This window comes from Mandrillus leucophaeus, unplaced genomic scaffold (assembly GCF_000951045.1).
Source record: "Mandrillus leucophaeus isolate KB7577 unplaced genomic scaffold, Mleu.le_1.0 Scaffold344, whole genome shotgun sequence".
Lineage (NCBI taxonomy): Eukaryota > Metazoa > Chordata > Mammalia > Primates > Cercopithecidae > Mandrillus > Mandrillus leucophaeus.
The window spans coordinates 465,369-488,869 of NW_012103632.1; the positions used below are offsets into that span (position 1 = coordinate 465,369).

Here is a 23,501-nt window from a genome sequence, read left to right on the forward strand (position 1 = left end):
GTCTGTAAGAGCTGAAACAATTGGAAAGTACATGGAGAATTACAGTGTAGTGAAAGTGTTCGTAAGGAGGGTGCTTGGCAGGATGAATGAGGTATTTAGAGTTTTATCTTTTTATTTATGATGGAGGATCCATCAGCTCATTTCCTTAGTGCTGTAGCATCTGTAGGGCATGTTCTTTAGCCTGGGATTGAAACAGACCTCTGGCTGCTCCACAGTTAACTTGACTTGAGCGACCTGAGCTTCAGAGGAACTTTATTACTGGGTCCAGCAAATATACACAAAACACCTCAGTGTATACAGCCTTAGGTTATTCCAGTCTTCTGTGGAACTACTAGCGGTATGACCCAAAATGTAGGATCCACAAGGGCTAAGACCTTGTCTATCGTATACTTTGATATGCTCCTATTGCATTTGTGTGGAGGAAACATAGCATTTAATAAATATTTGTTGGATGAATTAATACGTTATCTATTGTTTCCCAGCTTCAGTCATTTGCATACTACCTTCAGGAGTTCTACAACATCCATAAAATAGCTATGCTGTTATTTGCTTAACAGTTTTCTTCTTAAATTTTTTCTTTTACTTTAGCTTCAAGTTAGGCAATAATATAGGTGTAAATCCTGGGTTATATCTAACACATATTAAAACAAAACTAATAAAAAGGAAGTATCTCATCTTGTACCACTCCAAACCATTGTGCATTCCAGCAGTGGTGTGTGTCCCTTGCTTTAGAAGATTTTAAAGATGCAGTCATACTCTACGTGCTATCATAATGACATTATTAGACTAGAAATCCCTGAAGAACTGTATTTTGCTTTGCTTCATTTCCTCTCTGGCTTTAGAATGACTATTAGACTGGAAGTTTAGCTAATCCCTCATGCAGAATGATGCATGAATTAAATATCACTATATGAAGAGAAATCACCCTATCCAATTACAATTAGAACCCTAGCTACTCTATATATTTTTTGAATTGCTAGGTCTGAGATTTCTGTAATTATGGTTTTCCCCTACGTTGACCTTGACCAGCACAGGGAGTTTCAAAATCTATCTTGAGAAGCCCATTTTCAAAATTGACTCAGTCCTATGTGACATTTTACATTATTCCTCTTTGACTAATTATAGTCCACAATAAGAAGTGATAACTTCATTTTAACACATGTATTTCAAATAATAAAAAGTTTACACTATGAAGGTGTATTTCCATTAAGATGAAGAAAGAAAAAATAAAGCACACACATCTACTTAAATATATGATTAAATGCTTTATAAAAGTTAGCAAAAGAATAGGCACAAAAGGCTAATTGAATACATCTCAGGGACTACTTTTTTTTCTGCTCAAGACTTTCCTTACCTATTAATTAAACGAACAATGCCTTTGAGTTTTCTAAAGAGGAATGCTGTCTCTTTTTTTGCTTATTGAAGTAGAGCCACACTACTTCAATAACCATGTTACAGAAGAGCTATGTTTCTCTGAAGACTTAATAATTGCTGAATCGTCAACTCTCGCTGGGTTTAAATGACATCCTCCTAATTTTGAAATACTCAAACTTAAACCTCAGTTTGAAGTAGCATTTGAATATACCTTCAAACAGAAACCTCTGTGTATAATTCCTCCAAAACACGAAATCCCTGTAACTCTTTCAATGAAGTTGTGTTGGTGTTCCCCAGATGCAGAGCTCATCAATTCTGCTGACACCAGAGAGTTTCCGATTCCTGAAAGCAGGACCCCTGTGACATCTTCATTCCTTTCCAGTCTAGAATCAAGGAAAACTGATGTATAACCACCCTTCTAAATTCTAAAGATTAAGAAAAATCTCAAGTAAATATTTAAAATAAACACTCAAAATGTATCTTATCCCTATCAAGATTGTGCTTTGCTTATGTTAGCCTAAGAAATGGCTGTATGTTAATTCTACTTCAAGTCATTTGGAAGAAAATAATAAATATGACCTTTATAACATTTTAGTGGCAATGTTATCATCTATTATTAAGAGCCAATTATTGTTAGCAATATTTAGGGCACTTTGGACAATGCTAAATCTCATTATCTGTTCATAATTCAAAGTAACTTGAATTACTTTGAAATTACTGTGTTACCTCAGAAAAAATAATTTGATAGGACTATTAACACAAACAAGATAAAAGGGTTTCGAAGAGGCTTTAATCAAAAGATTTAGAGGAGAAATCTCCAATCTTAGAATCCCCATTTTAAAACATTTTCTATGCTTACTTATTCACTTAAGTAAATACATTTCTGTAGCTTAATCCAAACAAATACATGTTTTTGAAAGCAATAAAAAGGCATTTATTTTAAAATGTTCTATGCTTACTATTTCCTGCTGACCTCCTTTGTATACAGCTGAAGCTATTGACTGTGCTGCATTTTTGCCCACTGTCATAAAAAAGTATGTAAATTGCAGTCTGGCCAATGATGAGGGAATGAGAAAATTATGCTTAGAATTAATCTGCCAGGTTAATTTAATCACTTTATGACTGGTTTTAAATTGGGCGGATAATCAGTGCTAACATCCCATTCCATCTCAAATTCCCCGAGGTCTCTACAGTCTCATGGGATCAGAATAAGTTATCAGTGGATTTTGGGCAGTGTGTGTACATCTTCACAAATCAGATAACATTATGAATTTTTATTCTACTTTTTGTAAAAATAATCAGGGACCACGAAATGGTCATCACATCTGGTAAGGGTTGAAGATCTGAAACAACACAGTGAAATTCCTGCTGTCATTTTACAGATCTTTTTAAAAACCTGGTCAGTGGATGGCTTTTTTCCCCTGGAGAGAAGATACCAAGACTAACTTATAAGCATCCTAATTGTAATTTCATCACATGATTAGTACAGATTTCTTTAAGAAGTTAGATGACTTTACATATAATTAAAAGGTAATTGCTAGCAACTAAGGGAATAATATCTTAAAACAATATAGATAATAAAGGTTTATTTTTCAATTTATTTTTCAAACATATCATTTAGGAATACTTATTTAACATCATTTTAATCCAACATTAGATAAACGAGCTAAAATTTAAATTATCTGAGAGGAAAAGGAGATTAAAAATTATCTAATATTTAAATTCTGAGTGAGCACGGGGAAGGTAAAAAGAGCTGGCTGAATTCTTAATGGTGAAAGGAGGCTTTTATAGCAAGTATAAATTTCCATAAAAATCATAGTAAGAGTAAAAAAATCTTGCTTTCCAAATGGACAATTTGTTTGAAATAACCAGATGTAAAGATTAAGTAACAGCAAGATTGTAAATAGGCTATTTTGCAGTTTGATTTGGGATTATTTACAAAAAGATATTGGCCAGAATATTTTGCCTATGAAATTGTTCTAAATCACACAGTAATTGCAATTGTAATAGAAAAAATTTCAACATCGTAAATGTCTTCTTTCATGAAATCAGATCAAAATGTTTTAATTAATATAAAAACAATTGAATATAAACATTTATTTAAGCAAAATTAAGTATAAAATTAATGAAGAAAAAATTCTAGTAACTTAACCAGATGAAAAAATCATTTTGGTGATTAGTAAATTTAATGCTGCAATGGAAACAAAGCAGAATATAGGAATTCAAAACAAGGTCTACTGCTTTGAAATGAAACTGACCCTTCCTGCATTCAGAATGAATTTCAATTATGTTTAGAAGCCTAGCTTGTCAGTTGCATTTTCCTTGCTTTCCAAATGCACAATTTACTTGAAATAACCAAATTAGGATATGGATGGTGCTTATTCGAATGTGCACATGATGTCTTTCATAGCATAAATAAAAGAGGCCCAAACATATTGATTATTTAGAATTTTCTTTGGATGTATCCATCCTCTCAATTCGGTAACAAAGTTAAGTTACAAACAGCTGTTGGATATTTTGTGACTGGAAAGAAATGTTATTAAATTGTCTTCATATATAACATTCAAATAATATTCCCTTTGCTATTATCCTTTGCCAAGGAACTAATTTAGAACAGTAAGGATTAAAATAGAGAATATGGCATTCAAAAAGGAAGAAAAAAGCATGTATAATAAGCTCACCTGGGTAAAGCCTTCATAAATTGCTCAGTTCTGAAGGAGACATGGATAAAATGCAGTATGTATTTTCAACAAGGAAGAAGCTGAAGATTTGAGTACCTTTTCTTGCTCTACTTTGGATTTATCTGGGTTCTCTAAATCCAAACTCTGATTAGCATATTTAATCTTATGCAGCATCAGGCACGATCACCCATCCTTTAACGATTCTATTATCTGTCTTAACCATTCCTAACAGTCTGTTTATATTCAAATACACTTTTAGTAAACACTGATGCAGTGTGTGCTTTTGTGGCTTCAGAATTTTGATAGTGGTATTTATTAAACACACCTATGATGTTCACATGGTGCAGATGAAATAGAGGCAAGCCAAACAGAAACAAAAACTTAAATGATCTAGTTCAGCTATTCAATGGGTTGGGCTAAATATTAGGTAATTCATTTACCTTTGTGTAGTAGACAGGGCAGAAGCAGTATGGCATATAGTATGGTAGAGGTAATAGGCTTTGATTTAGAAGACTTAAATTTCAGTCAGTTTCCATATCCTATGTTTACCTTGGGAAACTGACTTGACTTCTCTCAGATTCAGTGTGCTCATTTGTAAAACTGGGATAAGTATTATAGTTCCTGATATAGAAGTTTTTAATCTCATGAGATATGTAAATGAAAATATAGTTTATAAGTACAGTTTAGAATATTAAATAAATGAAAAATTATTTCTACTTGGATTAGTAACATATGGAATTAGCCATAATTACTCAGGTGGTCCTTAATGAATGTTAATGCATAATGAAAATTTAGAAGGCTTGTCTATGGCTCTGCAGGAACATAAATCATGGTATAATAAGAGGTTGAAGGAAAGGAAAATGATGAAAGTTGAAAGAGAAGAGGTAACTTGCCATGCTAGGAAATTAGACTTTTCCTTTGTCCAAGGACAGTGAGGGGCATTATTTTGAAGGGTTTTAAGTAAGGCAAAGACTAGATGAGATTGTTCCTTAGCAAGATCTCCTTGGCTGCAGTGTGAAGAATCGATTGGGAATGAAACTAGAAAGTAGGAAGACCAGTGTTAAGGGGCTGATGCAGAAACCAGATGAATGATCTGAAGTAGGATGGTAGCAGAGGGAGAAAGAGAAGAGGGAGAGGGAAAGAGAGGGAGATATCGAGATTCAAGAAGTATTAAGAGATTAAAAAGACAGGATTGAAGAGATTGTTTGGTTAAGAAGTAGAGTGGGGTAAGGGATAAAGCAGACAAATTAAAACAGTGCCCAAACTTCCATGTTAGGCAATATTATAATAACATAGGAATACAGAAGCAGGAAGATGCTTGGGGAAAAAAGATAATTTAATTTCAGACATGCAGTATTTGGGAGGTTCTGGGACATCCAAGCAGGTGTGTTGGACAGTTGGAGAGAGAAATGTGGGATCCAAAGAATGTCCTGCAGAAATGTGTAGAGTAGAAGATTCAACCTGAAAAATATGCAAAATTTAGGAGACTAAAGAAGGAAACTGAGCCTGGAAGTGCTTTTGTCAATGCAGAGTTATTAGGAAACATCTTTAGGAGAGCTCTGGTAAGAAAGGAAAGGATTTGGAGTAAAGTATTTGGGCTTAAGCTTTGGCTCTCCTATTTATTAACAACATGACTTGGAGAAGTTACCCCATTTTAGCCAACTGTAAAATGGGGATATTACTAATATTCATTTTATGGGGTTAAGGATAAAATAATTGTCAACCTTCAATATATAGTCATGTGTAAAAATTACTAGTATTGAAAATACACTAAACAGTTATGCTTCCTTAAAAGCTTGTTGTAAATAGAGATCTGTAATTCTTAGAAATATATTGTAAACAACAGGTAAAAAATAACTTTTATAATGTCCAGAAATCTAAATTTGCAAAAAATTACAATTCATTAGTACTGATGTTAGATATACTGAACAAGGAGAATGTACATACTGTTTTCACTGTATAAAACAAAGCTTTTATATGATAAATTTACTATTATAATAGAATGAAAAATGTGTTTATTTTGCATGAGAATGTAGGAAGTGGCTAGAAACTAAAAAAAAAAGATTGGTATGGCAAGCCTAGTAATTTGTAGAAAAATATGGTATTTTTTGGAAATAATAATAATTAAACATTTCTACAGCCATGAAAACTTTGAGGTCCACACAGATACATGCATATTTTCTCCTGTTACCCCAGAACACACAGAGTTCCCAGTGGCTTCCCACCTGTGGATACACTCCCATGGAAGCCCTCAGTATGATATAGAGGGGGGATGATGGCAGGACCACCCAAGCACCTGAGGTTTGAATTTGCACACATCTTTCAGCATCTTTTCTTTGGAGTTCCAAATTCTCCAAACTGCTTGGTACTATTCAAATTTGTTCCATAAACACAAGTAAACCTAACAAAAAAGCAAAATAACTCTTAGCAGTAAAGCTGTTGGATAAATGGCAGTTTAAATCATTTTTACCCCCACTGACAGAGATGACTTCAGCTCACTGCTACCTGAGAGTAGTAATAAATATTTATAAAGTACTCTACTGAGATGTTCGGAACATCACACTGCTCCAATAGACAATTTCAGGCTAGAGTGAAATGGGCAGGATAAAAAGTAAACAAAAATAAACTTCAGACTAGATCACTTGTCCATTTACTCTGTTTTAAAATAAACAAGAGTACTAGTTTCAATTTCTACTGCTGGGTGGAACTTCCACATTACTAAAAATAAAACCTCCTCACAAGTTAAGTGGTTAGAATGTTCTTAATCCTCCACAGGTGAGGCAAAGAATTTGTCTGGTATCGTTCCCATGAGCCCAGGAATGGAAAGCCAGGGCATTTTTTCATTCTTTATGCTGAGTTTGTCTGTCTCTTATCAGGCTTCTAGTGAGAAAGAAAAATGTTTCCATTAGGGAGAAAGTTTCCCCCCGCCCCAACTTAAAATCTGTTTAAAATTTTACAGCAGACCCACTATTCTGGAGAGTTATCACTATACTAGGAGTTGCAAAAAGGAGGAATATCTATTGTCTACTGCTATGGCTTTGACTCCTTAGCAAAAAAAAAAAAAGTCTTGAAGAAATAAAGAAAAGTTAAAAGTGTCACTTCCACCAATGAATACAACTATATATAGATATCCTTCAGTAAAAATAGAGTGAGTAATTTGCCTCTTGGCCCAATTAACATGTCCATTCATCCCATAGTTGAAAATTCATTTTTTTTTTTCTCAAACAAGAATTCAGGCTGCTGATTACCTGTTTTCCCTATGCCATCCTTATTATTTAAATGCCCTTTCTTTTGACCATTTCTAGTTTTGGGCAAAAAAATGGAATTACTTGAAAATCTATAATAAACTTCACTCCCTCTTTCAGAAATTCTTTTGAATTCTATTCTGATTGTCCTGGAAGGATGGTAGGTTTTTAGTATTTAGTTTATGTTCACAAGTAATTCCTCCAGTCAGTGACTCATTTTGAAGGTGTAGGTACTTGGCAACATTATTACCCTTGCCCCAAAATACAGCCTGTCTCTCATCTGCTCCTGTGGGGTTAAAGCTCTCAGGCATCTGCCCCCACTTACCAAGCACCCTTCCTGCACAGAATATCAAACTTCCCTGCCTTTTCCAACCTCCTGACAGCTACTCTTGCTTTGCCTCAGGACCTAGATCTTAAATATTTGAAGACAGAAACTCCTACTTTTGCACATTGGATTTATTTTGTCCTACACATTTTTTCTAATAGAGAAAACAGCCCGTTTTAACCTCAACAAATACACACATTTCACTCAATAGCTACCACCCATCTTTCCCTCCCTCCCTCTCTCTCCCAGAACCTAACAACTGGGTCTCAGCCCTAATAAAATTTGCACTGTGAAAATTTTACTCTAAATAATTAATGGATTTGTTTTACAGAACATCTTCACTTAATATTTTATTGTATCCACGTTAGCAACACAGTTCCAGGACCAGCCATCTATTGTTGTTCTGTGGGATTTGATTTAGTTTATTTCATTTATTAACAAATTTATTCTTCCTCCTTCCATCTCATGGTCTCTCCCTTTGTTATTCTATTATTTTCTGTCTTCAGCCAAATCCCTAACTGGGTCTTTAAAATAATTTCTCATTTTTCCAACTAAATGAAAGATGTGGGCTTCTAACTCTTCATGTTTCATCAACATGAAAATGTCAAAATCCAACAATTAGCAATATTAGACAAGTAATAAAAATAATACCAAATATATTGCTTTAAACCTGAAGAGCAAAAACCACTGACTTTATATATGTATGCATATGTAAGTCTGTTTGTATTTGGCCCCAAACTATATTTTAAGATTCAAATGAAAGTTTTAAGTCTCCCAAACACAGACACTTTAAAAAGGCTTCTGCATTTTTTGTACACATCATCAATTCGAAACAGGTTAAGAACTGAAATCAGGCTTTTCTCATTTTTCAAGAGACTTGTCAAAACATGTTAAACACACACACACAAAACAAAATCAATTTTAAAAATTTATTATGACATTCATTTCCAGTAGAATACATTCATGGCACTACCACGTCTACTATTCTTTTGAATTGCCCATTCCTTCTATTTACATAGCTTTTCACCTCTCAGAGGTTGGCAATTTAAAGTTGTTATTAAAACAATAATTTACTTTGATGTTGATTTTTCCCCAAGTAAGGATTAAATATCTAAAACAAAACGTATAACCACACTTGTTGATACTCTATATTCTACTTTCCTATCTTAACATTATAACAGCCTGGAATTTTACAATGTAATCTTAGAATCTGTAAGTATTAAAAGTACATTTGGAGTAAAACTGAATTTCAAGACGCTCTGTTTCATAATAATCAAGGTACATTATTTTCCATATACTTATGTGGCTCGAATTTTATTATGTATCTAAATGTCCTGTGTCAGTTTTAATTTGGTTTAAATTCTTGATACCAATAAGCCTTCATCAATTCCTAAGAAAATCACAGCTCATTAGTAAAATGAAGTTTTATCTGACAAAGTTATCTATTATTTAAGTTAAATAAACATTAAGTATCTAAAATTTTAATTAACAATATTTTGTAAGTTAAATTTATTCTTATCATTCCTTCTTTTAATTTTGTCTATATATATTTTTAGTAATAGCTTCTAGTTCCTATTACAGGGAGAATCGTCCTCTGCATTATATAGTACAGACTGCTGTAATTAATTAGTTACGTAACTTTCACTAATTAAGTAAATTCACCTTTCACAATTTCTTTTTCCTTATCTATAAAATAAGGAAAGTTAATTTCATATATTATCCTTAAGGTCTCTTCCAGCTCTAGCATTCATTAGTAAAGATCCAAATTATACAAATTTTGATATTCATAAACTATAATAGCTATTAAATCAATTTCAAAATAGCCTTATAAAATGTGACTTTCTATGTTGCAAAATTGTGAACTACTATGTTTTGCTTTCTCTAGAATCTTACTGATTTAGCTCTAAAATATACTTATTTTATCAAGGCTTCTTAGAATATGTTGAAATAAGGTCAAAGCCAAGATATATTTGAGCATAATAAATATTATTGGTAACGATTATACGATTTTTTGCTAACGCAGATACATCACTCATCACGAAATGAAATAAAGCCAATGTTTTCAATTAAATATGTAAATCTGCCTGGGACTTATTTAATATCCGACCTTCCAGGAGAATTCCTTTCAAGTTTAATTTCAGTGCAAAACCAGAGAATCTTGATTTGTCTTAATAACAGCTTTATGTATAAGTGACATATAAGTAGATGTGTTAATTAATTTTAGGTTTAAAAGAGAGGTCCTAGATATAATAGTATGCTTTTCTCCTTCCAGGAGGGTGTGGTACTGAAATCTCTATTAGAGTTAATTATTAAATCTCTATTAGAGTTAATTATTAAAATAAGAAAATTCTTAACACTGGTCAAATTAGACAAGTGGCTACACTATAACACCTCCACTGCTAGAACAATGGAACCCCCAGGAAAGAGCAAGTGGAACTACAATGGGGAGATGAGCAAAAACCAGATACTGACAACTTAAAGATAACAAAAGGACTAAAAAATCAATACAAGCTAATACAAGCTAAAAATTCATTAAAATTTTTTGTTTCATTTCTCAGATCAAGAACTTTCTTCGTCATCAATTTAATGCTTATAAGAGGCACTGAAATTTACACACATTTCTAGAACATACTTCTTTCCAACACGATGTCTCTTATTAGAAAAATGGTTTTCTGAGATAAAACTGTGAAGAACAATGAAGAAAGAAAAAGTTCAGAGAAGGTTGACCCAGATTTAACATAATCTGAGGCAATATTGTAATTTGTAAAAATATGAATTTGTGATTAAGACAGAAGAACATTTTGAAAATATTTCCAAACCCAACATGATATTCTGTGTTGTGACACTCTCAAGAGTACTGAATAATCTCTAATATCACTTAAGGAATGAGTGTTATTAGAAATTATTAAATAATACCCAAAGCTTAGTTCTTAGATTTAGAGATTGGGATTTATTCTAATCCAGTGTTTGATTAATTGATGTGCAATAGCTCGGCTTGGTGGCACAAAGAATGCCTGCTGCTTCCCTTTGGTCAGAACATCCAGGACCTAAAACACACCATAACAGAATGCATTAGGATTTCAAAGCTGTCATATTTAAATACTATTCCCATACTTACATAATTCAATTAAAATGTGATGAGTTTTACGGGGAATAACAGTAGAAAGTGACAACATCCATATTTACAGGCAAAGTTTTTTTTTTTTTTTTTTTTTGGAACAAGGTCTTGTACTCTGCCACCCAGACTGGAGTTGCAGTGGTACAATCATGGCTCACTGCAGCTTTGACCTCCTGGGCTCAGGCGATCCTCCTGCCTCAGCCTCCCAAGTAGCTGGTACCATAGATGCACACCACCACACCTGGCTAATTTTTTAAAAATTATCTGTACAGACAGGGTCTCCCTATGTTGTCCAGGCTAGTCTCAAACTTCTGGGTTCAATCAAGCTTCCTGCCTTGGCCTCCCAAAGTGCTGAGATTACAGGTGTAAGCCACCACACCCAGCCTCAACATGCAAAATTTAGTACAGCATTTTTAACTCCTTCACTGAGTTAGTGATTCAATTTTTAAAATGTTCCAGAAAGACACATTCCCTTATGAAAAAATGACATCATGAAAAATTAAAATGTATGCTCCACACTTAATTTCTAAGTGAAGCCAACTTTTGAAACAGATTCTTTTTTATAAAATTCATAAGCAATAATCTAAATTCCATCTTTTTGGATTAAGCATAGAATAAAATTAATTTTATGCAGGCAAAGTCAGAAAGAATTTCAGGTCAGATGAGTAATCCATCTTTCAATATATTATTTAGGAATGGCATTTTAAAAAGTTATTTTAAGTGTATGTTTATTATACAGTTATGTCATTCTTGGCCTTAAGTACATTTTAAGATGAATAAAAACTTTCTGAAAATTTTAAGCACTTACTGATGTTTTTTGAGAGCCACTTGTTTTAATGTTATAAACTAAAATATAAAAGGTTTGAGAATATTCCTGTTTCTCATCTATGAATTAATGTTTAAGCCCACTGATAGGTACTATTAATGTGTAGGAATGGAATCTAAAATTCGAAATGGTACAGAATCATCTCTACTAGAAAAATCTCACAGAATAAGTTAATATAGATCACATTAGTGAAACATACTCCTCTTGTATGGAATTACTAATTACCATGTAATCCATGCATAATGAGAGGGCCAAAGCCATCATTCAACTTGCTGAAAATATGCATCCTTGTTCTGTGCCCAAACCAATACAGTCAGGGAACAATCAATAGAAGAAGGAAATTAAATTGAACTTTACCTGTTCTCTAGTGAACCAGCGGGCATCCTCTATTTCATTCTTGTCAACTTTAATTTCTGTAGACACTGCCACAGCTAAGCAACCAATCATTAAGGAGGAAGGCATTGGCCATGGTTGACAAGAGACATACTGAACATGGCCAACTTTGACTCCACTTTCCTCTTCTACTTCTCTTCTAACAGCATCTTCTATTGTCTCTCCTAATGAAATGGAGCAAAAGAACAAGTTGCTGATGAACATGCCCTGGACATTTTGTGTCCTGAATCGTTCAAACATCTGGAAATCACTTTGGACAGAAACCCAATTCAAATAATCAGAAAGCAGAAGCCTAAAACTAGACTGTAACTGAAGAAAACATAAATTTTTAAAGTACATGACCACATATAGAATATGAAAATGCCAACAATAAACTTTTCATTTTTTTAAAGGTCCAAATTTGTCAGTTACATTTTAAAAATAATGATATCATCTAAAAATATCCAATACCTAATATTGGTTAAACACTATGCAAACACTTTATATCTGATCTCATTTATATATTGTCCACTAAATAGATATAAATTACATGATTTTTACAAATAGCTCTTTCACACCAAAATTTTCAAACTCTTTTTATTATGTTGTCAAACAATTATTGCAGGTAACTCTTTTCAGGTCATGAAAAGATTAAAAACTACATAAGATGAAATTTAATACTTTTTCGAAGCAATTGTTTTCCTCTAGATGACTGCTGACTCTGCCATGATAAAATAAAGTGATGCCTATAAATGTACTTTATATTTCTAATTTGTTGGATTTAAGAATTAGAATAGGCGAAATCATTTCTAAGTAAAATCATTTTTAACTAAATCTGGAAGTTTAGAAACATTTTGCTAAATATTGCTGTATTTAGCAAGATATATTTTAAATATAGCTTTCTATTTCACATACATTGATAAATTTCCTACACGAAAATTAACAACTTACAATAATCAAAAGAACACATATAGTAAAAATATAATTATAGACTAGCATAAGATATTTGCAAAAGATTTGCATATGCTACATATTTAAGAATTCTTAAAATGAATAAAAAAGGATAAACAATGAAAACAAAATTAGGTAAAAGACAAACATCTAAAATTCAGAGAAATGAAAACTGAATGCCTAATACACATTTGAAAAAAGATGTTCCATCGGCAAGAAAATGAAAACGAAAACGCGATATAATTTCATTCACCCCTCAGAATGACAAATTTAAAAGTCTGAAAATCCTAACTTGGTGAAGATGTGGAATAATGGAACATTTCATGTTCTGCTGGAGGAAGTATAAATTGGCAGAAACACTTCAGAGACAACTTGGCAATATATAGAAAAGGGTAAGATGCTCATATCACATAAGCTGGTGGTGCTACTCTATGTATACAATCTAGATAACTCTTGCAAGTGTGCACAAGTATAAAAATATTAATTGCAGTGTTGTTTGTAATAAGAACTTTAAATGTCCAATCAGCAGAAGGGATAAATAATGGAATATTCATGAATGGATTACTACCCAGCAGTTAAGACAATGACAATGACCTAGAACTACTAAAGACAGTATAGGGATTTGCAGCAAGAACTCAGAAGCCAACATGCCCAGGTTTAAATCCCTTCCCTATCACTTACTCGCTGTTTGAACTTGAGCAAATTATTTCATCCCTATGCCTTAGTGCCCCTATCTGCAAAATCACTGTAATAGTGTATTTTATAAGGTTGTAAGAAGATCATACTATATATATATATATATAAAAAACACAGCCTGATACTGTTTTATATATATGATATGATCCTTCTCCAGAACACAGGCTGATACTGTATGTTTACTATTATCTAGTAATGCAAATATTGGAAACTGAAATTGAGATAAAACATTTATTACTTAGACATATTCACTCCACAAACATTTACTGACCTACTGCATGTGCTATAGGCATGTGCTATGAGGATTTCATACATAGCAGTGGATAAAGTCCCTGTGCTAATGAAACTTATATTCTTGAGACAGCAGATAATAAATTAATAAGTACATACATAGTATATTAGGTGATGATGAGTGCCCTAGGGAAAAATCAGGCAGGATGATAGGGATTGTGAATGCAGGGTATGGGGGCTAACTAATGTATCTGGGGCAATTAAGTAAGGCCTCTTCGAAAAGGTGACAGTTGAGTCTAGTACAGAAGGAAATGAGGTGGAACCTAGACACCTGGGTCAAGAGCAACATATCAAAGAGCAAATACTGAATTTTTAACAAAGCAGATCCAATTACTAGGAAAAGCAATTTATGTAATTCTCATATAAAACATGAGAATTACATGTTTAAACTATTATTGAAATTGTATCATGTTTAAAATACTTTAAAATAACCCAGTTTTATAACATACTTTATCAGAGATTATTAAATGTTATCTAAACTTTGTATTTTGAAATCATAAGTTAAATAGAAATTATTAAGAAAAGGCTTACCAGGCTCAATAAATCCAGCAAGGCAAGTAAACATGCCTGGGGGAAATCTTTTCTGCCTGCCTAAAAGACATCTGGTCCCATCTGGATGAATAACTTGCATGATTACTACTGGATCTGTTAAAAAAAAAACCATATATATGAATGGCAGGAAAAACGCATTTACATTCATGTGCAAACACTGTCTGATAGGATAAAATAAAGGTGTATCTCCTATAGGGATAGAACCCTTGTCTGGTTGTAAGAGATTGCTTCTTTCTGCCCTAATGTAGCTGACAACAGAATATCTCAGCGAAATTGTACAGAATAGTGTCAATAAGCTAGCAGAAGACCATTTTTGTCCTTCTTCCCCCAATCTTAACAGCAACATTTATTCTGTACTTATGGATGTTAGGTGTATTTTTATTTTAATGAGAAAAACTTTGAGTAGGTAATACATGCAAATAAGGAAAATTCAAATTTTACCACTGTAAATAATTTCCCTCTCCCATCCTAACCCTTAACAAAATGTTTTTAAAAGCTAATATGGTTCTATGATTAGATTTAAGTCGTTAAATAAAATTTAAATAACAGTTCATCTCTCTAGAAGTTACTAATTCAGCAAATTCTTCTCACTATATCATGACTAAGAACTAGAAATTAAATATAAAAGGTTCTTGAACAACAAAAACAGATGTCACTAGGCCATGTTATTTTTCTCCCCAGAGGCCTCCTCAGGTGTTGCTGAGCCTACCTATCATTTTTTCACACAGTTTTAAAGGTCTGGGTTATCAGATTTCCAAACCTACGGCAGACTCAAAGCAGCAATTAGAAGAGAGAATACAGGCAGACATTAACAGTAGTGAAAAGCTAGGGCCAGGCTGTACTGCTATGGTAATGCCTCAAACAGGCAAGAAATTGTTGGGGCTTTTTCTCCATTAAGTGGAGCCACACTGGTTGACTTTTGAAATCATGTATCATAACATATCAGGTTCATAGTGAGTAACCCAAAGTTAAGAAATGGCTATTGAATGTACCATGTTTTTTACTTAAAAATCATGAAAGTATGTTACACTTTAACACTTACATTCTTAATGGTTAGACATGTTTTCCATAAAAAGGAAAACTTTTTAGCTCCTCACAAATTTTCTCTTTCCAGAATATCCTATTCCCCAAGATCCAGGTGGTGGAGACATAAAATAAAGGGCTTACCAACTCTTGGGTATGATGTATTATGAACGCCATTGAGACTAGGACAGTCTTCTTTTAAACATACTCTCTTATATCCACCTTCTTCAATTTTAGTTCCATTTCCACAGGTTGGGCAAAACTTATATCGACTGTGCCAGGCAAGAACAGATCTTGCTTGAGCTACAACCCCTTCAAAAAAAATAAAAATAAAATAAAAATTTTAATTCTGTGACAAATTAAAATCTATAAGTAAAATATTCTCAAGTTACAATAAAAATAGCTATGTGATCAGGTATTTTAGTGTTTCTATTTTTATAACGTGTATTTTTCTTTTAAAGTAAAAGATTTAATTTTCTGGATGACAAAAATTAGATTCAAGTTTAGTTTGAATAAAATATAACTCTCATATAAGATAGAAGTACTAACATCTATCTTACATCATACATTAGATCAGGCTTTTAGTGTAGGTGATTTTAAAAGTTGGGGTATTCATGATTCTAGTGTAGAGTAAGTTTACAAACAGTGATTTTACAATAGTGATTTTAATAAAAATATACCACAGAAGCAGTTCTTGAGATTTGTACTCTAAAGGAAATATTACTAGGAAACCGTAGGAGGCTATCACCACTCTCTTGGTGACTATGCCACTGATGGTCGACGCTGTGTGGAACACAACCTGTTTTCAACTGGAGACTGCATGTACACACTATAAAACACACTGCATTTACTATGTTCATGGTTAACTTTGTTTACCAAAAAATGCCTAATAGGATAAATCTTAAAATATACACACTTTAGCTATACGTTTTACTCTGGTAGTTCAAAAAAGAATTAATACGACCTGGCCAGAAATATTACAGTTGAGGCAATAAGACTAGAAATGCTATATTTTAAATGCTTGACAAAGTCACCTCCCTAAAATACATTATTTGGTCTACAGATTTCTGAAATGAACAAAATAATAATTAAAATTCTAACATCGTTTAAACTGGGAAAAATAAACATAAAACAGTTGTAATGAACAGACAACGTTACATTTTTGCCTGCTACCTAACCTTATAATATGTAACATGCTAGGGTATTTACATTATTTCAGAATCATCACAAAAAGAAAAGCTAACATTTATTGAGTACTTACAATGTTCCAAGCATCATGCAAGGAATATTTATAGATTATCCTATGTTTAGAGCAACCCTAAAGAAGATAGGTACTATTATTATTTTCTGTAGGAGTAAACTGAGTCACAGAAAAGTTAAGTCTGTATAAAGTTATAGAGCAAGTGAGTTAAAAGGCCTCAGTTTTCCTACAAGGGAAAAAAGCAAGCAAGTAGCTCATTTATCATATCTTTTTTATCTTAAAGTGATATATACATGTCTAAAGAAAGTAAATTTTCTTTAAAAAGCTTGATGATTTCTGCACAGGTGTGGAGAATAAAACATACCACATCACACTTTGAGACGGAGATATTTAAGCAGTCTCTGGCAGGACCTCTATCACCTAAGGGAATGTGGTCACTGACAAGTGACCTCTTCCTAACTTCCCATTAACTTATCAATCGACCATAATCTGGCTTCCGTTCCTTTCACTCCACTGACATTTCTCTTGTCAAATTCATCAATAGCTTTATATTACCAAAGACAAAGATTCTTTAAAAAAAAAAAAACCCACAAAACTTTGCCTTCATCTTCCTCAAGTTCATAACAGCATTCAATACATTTGACCACTCCCTCCTGGAAATACTCTGCTGTCTTGGTTTCCCTGAGGCCTCTTGATCTCTTTCTACCTCATGGCCGCACTGTTTCCAACTCCTTTGATGGCTCTCCTGCTTGCAGCTTACCTTTAAATTTAGGGGGATTCAGGTCTTACTCAGAGAGTTTTTCTTGCTTCCTCTCAACTCTCCAAGTAATCTCAGTAGTTTTTTGGGATTTAAGTATTTTTGTGTTGATGACTGCCATATGGGTATTTCCAGTTCAGACATCTGATTCTAATGTCCATTTCTAAAACTTAGTATGCCCAAAAGTAAACTCTTGATTTATTTACTCCAAGTCTATCCTGCTTTCCTTGCTCTACCCATCATATTATTGAGAAATGGTATCACTATATACCAAATTATTAAAGTCTCTAGCCTAGCAGTCATTCTTAATCTTTTCCTTCATTATTATATATCCCATATCCAATTCAATAGCAAAGACCATTGATTTTATCTCCAAAATTTATCTTGCATATACCCTCTTTCCTCCATTTCTACTATCAGTACTTTAATTCATGCCATATTACCACCATCTCTCACTTCTAAGGGTCTCAACCTACAGATCAAGCCCTATCCATTCTACCTCAAGAATATCTCAAATTCTCCCTTTGTCTCCATCTCCACTGCCTCCATTCTAACTCAAGCCATTGCAATCTCTTACTTGGGCAATTGTAATACTCAATTACCTCTAACAAGACTCCCAACTTTCACACTTACTTACATGTGTGCAATTTATGCTCTATGATGTAGTCAGTGTGCAGTGCAGTGTTTTGTTTAAAAAAAAAAAATTTAAATACAGGTTAGGTTACATTTAAATGGACTTTAGAATCAAACTCTGATTTCCTACCATGCCATAAAAAGCGCCAGCAACAGAATACAAAACAAATCAAAACAGTCAAGGTCTTTGCCATCATGTTCTGTGTGTAGCAGGAACTCAAGAATTATTCACTGAGGAATCAAATGAGATCATCATGCACCAGTGTTAATTCTCAGGAAATCAGTCTGGGCTGATTAGAACTACTAACTGCCCAGGAGAGTAGTCCCCTACGGTGAGAACTTTAGGAGGTTTCTGATGATGACAGTCTAATTTCACTGCTTATTGGAAAAAAAGTGGCCCTGGAAAGTGCAAATACATACAATTCCAACTCAATTCTAAAAACCAGATTTTAGCAACAAAAAGCAGCATTCATTTCTTACCAGCTTCTTTTTCTTTCAATTGCAGAAGGGCTGGCATAGGAGGATGAAGAAAGTAACAATTTTCATGTCTTTGCTTGAATTCTTCAGCAGCAATAGGATCTATACCTAGAGCAAACCAGGCAACCAATCCATCATCCTCCTCTCTCGGGACTTCACCAGCATAATTAAGTAGCTTGTCTTTCATTTCAAGTTCCACTCCAAGAAAAATCAAGGTGATCTTCTCAGGCTGGGCCAAATAATCCTTTATATCTTTGTAGTTCAGCTGACAAAGCCTAACTTCTGGTTGTTGGAAACTTTCTTTATTGCCACCTAGAGTAACCAAGGGATTTAAATCTGAGAAAAGAATAAAAACTGTGGCTGGATGGCTTTCTTTAGCTAGTAGCCAGTCAGAATTATTTCTCTTTTCACTTTTCCGGTCCAGTAGTGTTTTGCTAAAATAATTTTCACATTCTTCCACTTCATTAGTTAGGAACCAAGGCTTCTTCCCACCTTTAGCAGTAGCTAGTAAATTAGCTATATGCTTATAACCCCAAAATACAGCAATATCCAGTGCAGTCTGCCTTGATTTATTGACAATTGATCTGTCACACCTACAGATGGAAGAAAAAATGGGGAGAAAAAGTAAAATAGGAAGTAAACACTTTCTCCTGTATTTGTTTCAATAAAATATTTCCAGATGCACATTCAAGTCCTTCTTTTTAATGATTACATAGATTTTTTTTCTTGTGTTACATAGTTTACTATTGGGAAGGTTAGAACAATAATCATAAATGACAAAAAGAGACAGTGGATACTTACACTTTCTGGATAATTACTCACAAAACAAAACAGCACTAAGTTTTATGTACTATAAAGAGATACCAAAATTCTACAAGAAGTCTTTGGTAGTGATAGTGAGATTTGCATTTTCTATTTGGGAGAAAAATTTATTATTAGACTTCTCATAAATTTGCTTTGCTATAAAGTAATAATTTCTCAATGAAAAGGTTACAAAGTTTTAAGTTAGAAAAATTGTGCTACATGTTTACATAAATTAGCCAATGAGTTATTTAGTAGTTCAACAATATAAATATGGAAACAAGCAAAATTTAAAAGTAAATATGTAACAAAGAAATTAAACCACAAACCCTTTCAGGTGGTACAGCCTAAAATGTTTACCCTTTCTCAAGCAGAAATTGGACAATCTCTGGGTGCCCATTCCTTGCTGCATACATTAAAGCAGTCCAGCCATTTTCAGAAGTTTCATTGAGAAGAGATGGAGAATGACTGAGTATTCCTGTTAACTTAGCAATATCTCCTTCAGCAGCTGAACAGTGAAACTGGGTAACTATTTCTTGCTTTGGACTTCTTTTTACAGAAGACATTTCTTCCTTAAAAGAAGGAAAATAGGGGGAAAAAGCTTATTTGCAACTGCTTTTTTGTCAATGAATGATATTGTTAGAATAGCAGCAATGGTTTCCAAGGCAATATACTCTTCAAAAGGCAATCATTAAACAGCATACATTTCAATTTCAAAATGTTATCAGTTTAGAATTACAAATACAATGAAATTTATATGCTCATGGGAGTTACACAAAATAATGTATAAAGAGCTTTGATAGCACAGACGAGGGGGCCATATCCTTGGGAGGGGGAACCAGGTAACATATTACATAAGGATGAGGTATTTAGGGTACACCAGAGGGGACTTCATGATGAGGTGGGGACATGACAGGGAGAACATTAAAATAGATGGAAGTAAAGGCAGAGATTTTCTAAGTTTCACATGAAAACAGTTTATTGTTTGACCTTGCACAATTAATTCTGTAATCCATCTAGGATCTATTTTTGTTCATGGAGTGAGGTAGTGGTCAAGACACTTTTTTGCCCAAGGCATAATCCATATGACTCGACATTATTCTTGAAATTTCCATCTTTGTTGTACTGTACTGAGACAAATATTGTCACAAATCAGATGACCATATATTTTTGGTTCTATTATTGGACAGTTCTGTTGATCACTTTGTTGTCCTTGAATCAGAGCAGTTTTTAAAACTCATTAACTTTATCTGCTTTGTCCCTCTTTTCAGTGGTGGAAAACCCCCCGAAATAACTGCCCCACACATCTTAAACATTGCTTAATCATGGACTGCAGATAGTAGAGCACAAACTGAGCTTTTTTTTTTTTCTTTTTTGGTGGGGGGGATGGTGAAAATGGTTAATGATTCAACTGTCTGTGAATTTTTCAAAGTATTTTTTTAAGGTATAATTTTTCTTTCTATGAAATGCTATTAAGAAAAGATTTGGGATTCTAACTACATTTCTATTATTCTAAGCAGTAAGATTTTTAAGCTGAAAAGACAGAAATGTTATAGCCCATAGTTTTTGATAGCTGCTGTCTCCTGGGTTCTGAAAGGGCAATCTGGCTGATGAATTGCATAGCAGGAATAGTATGAACAAAATTTAGGGAAAACAAGGAGTAAAGATTAATTTTATTTTAGAGCTGTTCACCTTTCCTATTTGAGTCTTTCTGCTACTTATAAATAGGTTAAAACAGCTCAGAGTCATGGAAACACTTGGATAAAACCTAATAGTGGAACTCTGTTTAGAAATTAAATTACCAGAAGTAATATCTACATGAGAGAATAATTGACTTACTCTAGAATTTACTTCGCTAGAATTTATTCCTTTCATATTGAAATTTTTTTTTTTTTCTTTTTTTTTTTTTTTTTGAGACGGAGTCTGGCTCTGTTGCCCAGGCTGGAGTGCAGTGGCCGGATCTCAGCTCACTGCAAGCCCCGCCTCCCGGGTTCACGCCATTCTCCTGCCTCAGCCTCCCGAGTAGCTGGGAGTACAGGCGCCCGCCACCTTGCCCGGCTAATTTTTTTTGTATTTTAGTAGAGACGGGGTTTCACCGTGTTAGCCAGGATGGTCTCGATCTCCTGAACTCGTGATCCGCCCGTCTCAGCCTCCCAAAGTGCTGGGATTACAGGCTTGAGCCAGGTGGCGCCCGGCCTCATATTGAAATTTCTAAATACTTTAAAAATATTATGCATAACAAAAGCTTTAACTTTTCAGGACTTTATTTTGAAGCACTACTGTACAGCTCCTGTACTGATCTACCTTCAAATTGTCTTTCTCTTAAATTTATTTTCCAAAAATCCATATTATAGTTTTTTCAGCTAGGTTTAGTTTGAATAATATTTCAGTGTCTCATGTTCCAGGGTCACGGTCACTCCCTCACATTCTCACAGGCTGCGCTAGGTGACTGCAAAATTGTCCTTCAAAAGTACAGCGTCATTCACTACCTCCAGGGCAATGCTTATGCATATGCTATTCTGTGGAGATAGGAAGTGGAAAGTGTACACTTTTCCCTCTTGCTTTCTCAGCAGAAAAGCCATCTAGAGACAGTACCATTATTCATTCCAGAGAAGCACATAAACTCTAACACCCAATTCTACTGTTTGATTTACTTTTTCAATTCTCATTGGCAGGTTATAGAAGGTAAGGATTTGAAGGCAGAATAAAGTGCTGCCCTTGTTTTCCAAGAAGCTCAAGGACTATTCCGAGAAATCATTTAAAAGAATATTAGATTTAAAGGGACATAAATTTTTAACAAACCACATCCACTTTTACTGACGTGTAACCCGGGGCCCATGACTTGCGCATGCTCTCGTAGACCGAGTGGGACAGGACAGGACCTCAAATATCGCTCTGTCACTGAAGTCACTGACCATCAATTAACGAATTTCATCCACTCCCTGGGCACTCAAGACCAATTAAGCGCCACCTGTGCACGGTCTCGGAAAATGGTAACACGCCTTGAGCTATTTTACTTTCTTGCCACTACTGTTAGGTTCCTTCTTTCGAGGTGAAATCACTCCCTAAGTAGCGCTTCCTTTTCCCCATCTCAGCTAGGGCAGGAAACTCCACTAACCTCAGGACCACCTGCGCCTCCGCCCTGTCCCGAGAGTCCCCGCAAATGCGTCTGTGGTTCCTGCGCCTGCGCCCACCAACCCACTACGAGGCTGCGCCACACTACCCAGCAGGGCCACTCAGAGCAGCGCGGGAACCAAAGAGCCCAGGGAACTGGTCACTGTCCCCAGAGGGGACACTGAGACGACTAACTCGCCGCTGCTTCTACTAACCCAAAGGTGACCACAGTAGAGGCGACCAGGATGCAGTCGAAGAATTGGGATATCGCAGTCGAAGGATTGGGATATCCCACTCGCTTTTCCTGGCGCCGGATGCAACCTTCTCGACTTCCTGTGGCGATCCGGGGTCTTCCCGTGGCTTTATGGGAGTTGTAGTTTGAAGCCCACAGGTTGTGCGCAACCGGAGAAGGGGCGGAGATTGCGGGGGGAGGTGTTTGGGAGCCCGCGCGGGAGAGATTGAGGTCTAAAGGATTGGCGCTGAGTGAAGGTCTGAAAATTCTTTTCCTGAGACTGTGATGTATAGATAGAACGTGGTGCAGGAGATCGGAAAACCGTAGGCCTGAGGAAGCAATTATAAATTTCCCAGCGTCTGGCACCCAGCTCCCAGCCCTCTCTCCAATACAGTCCGGTGCAATTAAGTGCTCAAAGCATTCTTTTCTGTTAAATAATCTTGGAATATTGACTATACCAAGTCAGTCTTAAAAGAGATATTTGGCCTCTGTAACACCTTAATCAATCACCCCGTGTGAAAACTGGTATCATGTACTGACGCGTAACTCATTCATAGTCCTTTAAAAAGTATGTATCAAGCGCCCACAACACCTTCTTGGATTGTGAGGTTTACATAGGATAATACATCCAAAGCTCTTAGGATGTTGTGAAGTGCAGAGCGGGCACCCACAACAAAATTATTGTCATTATTTATTATTTCAGTTCCTGTGCTTTTATGCTCCAAAACCTACAGAAGTTATGAGTCCGAGATTACAAAACTAGGTGTTGGCGGTCTTCTAACTTCCAGACTGGGCTTTTTCCTTTGCTAAACTTCTCCTTGGTTATCAGCAA

At 34.7% G+C, this 23,501-nt stretch overlaps 1 protein-coding gene across 2 annotated transcripts; it reads right to left on the bottom strand.

The window, feature by feature from the left end:
• Positions 1-10,559: 10,559 nt before the first annotated feature.
• Positions 10,560-22,780, bottom strand: NUDT12 (nudix (nucleoside diphosphate linked moiety X)-type motif 12). Of its 2 annotated transcripts, XM_011989029.1 has the most exons (7): positions 22,653-22,780; positions 19,684-19,895; positions 18,526-19,115; positions 15,599-15,766; positions 14,411-14,524; positions 11,927-12,126; positions 10,560-10,672 (listed from the first exon to the last, which is right to left on the bottom strand). In XM_011989029.1, exons 2-7 carry the CDS (start codon positions 19,887-19,889, stop codon positions 10,562-10,564), a joined length of 1,389 nt encoding a protein of 462 aa, XP_011844419.1. In that variant the 5' UTR covers positions 19,890-19,895; positions 22,653-22,780; the 3' UTR covers positions 10,560-10,561. The 2 variants fall into 2 exon arrangements, with proteins under 2 accessions (XP_011844419.1, XP_011844420.1); XM_011989030.1 differs by lacking the exon at positions 22,653-22,780 and having other exon boundaries at positions 19,738-19,889.
• Positions 22,781-23,501: the final 721 nt, after the last annotated feature.

Bases quoted from the DNA above. Each gene is read 5' to 3' on its own strand.
- NUDT12 (XM_011989029.1), bottom strand. From the start codon at position 19,889: ATGTCTTCTGTAAAAAGAAGTCCAAAGCAAGAAATAGTTACCCAGTTT. The intron at 15,767-18,525 runs GTAAGAAATGAA...TTTTTTTTGAAG, and splicing joins ATTGAAAGAAAAAGAAGCTG to GGGTTGTAGCTCAAGCAAGA. The intron at 12,127-14,410 runs GTAAGCCTTTTC...CCATTTCATTAG, and splicing joins TGCTGGATTTATTGAGCCTG to GAGAGACAATAGAAGATGCT.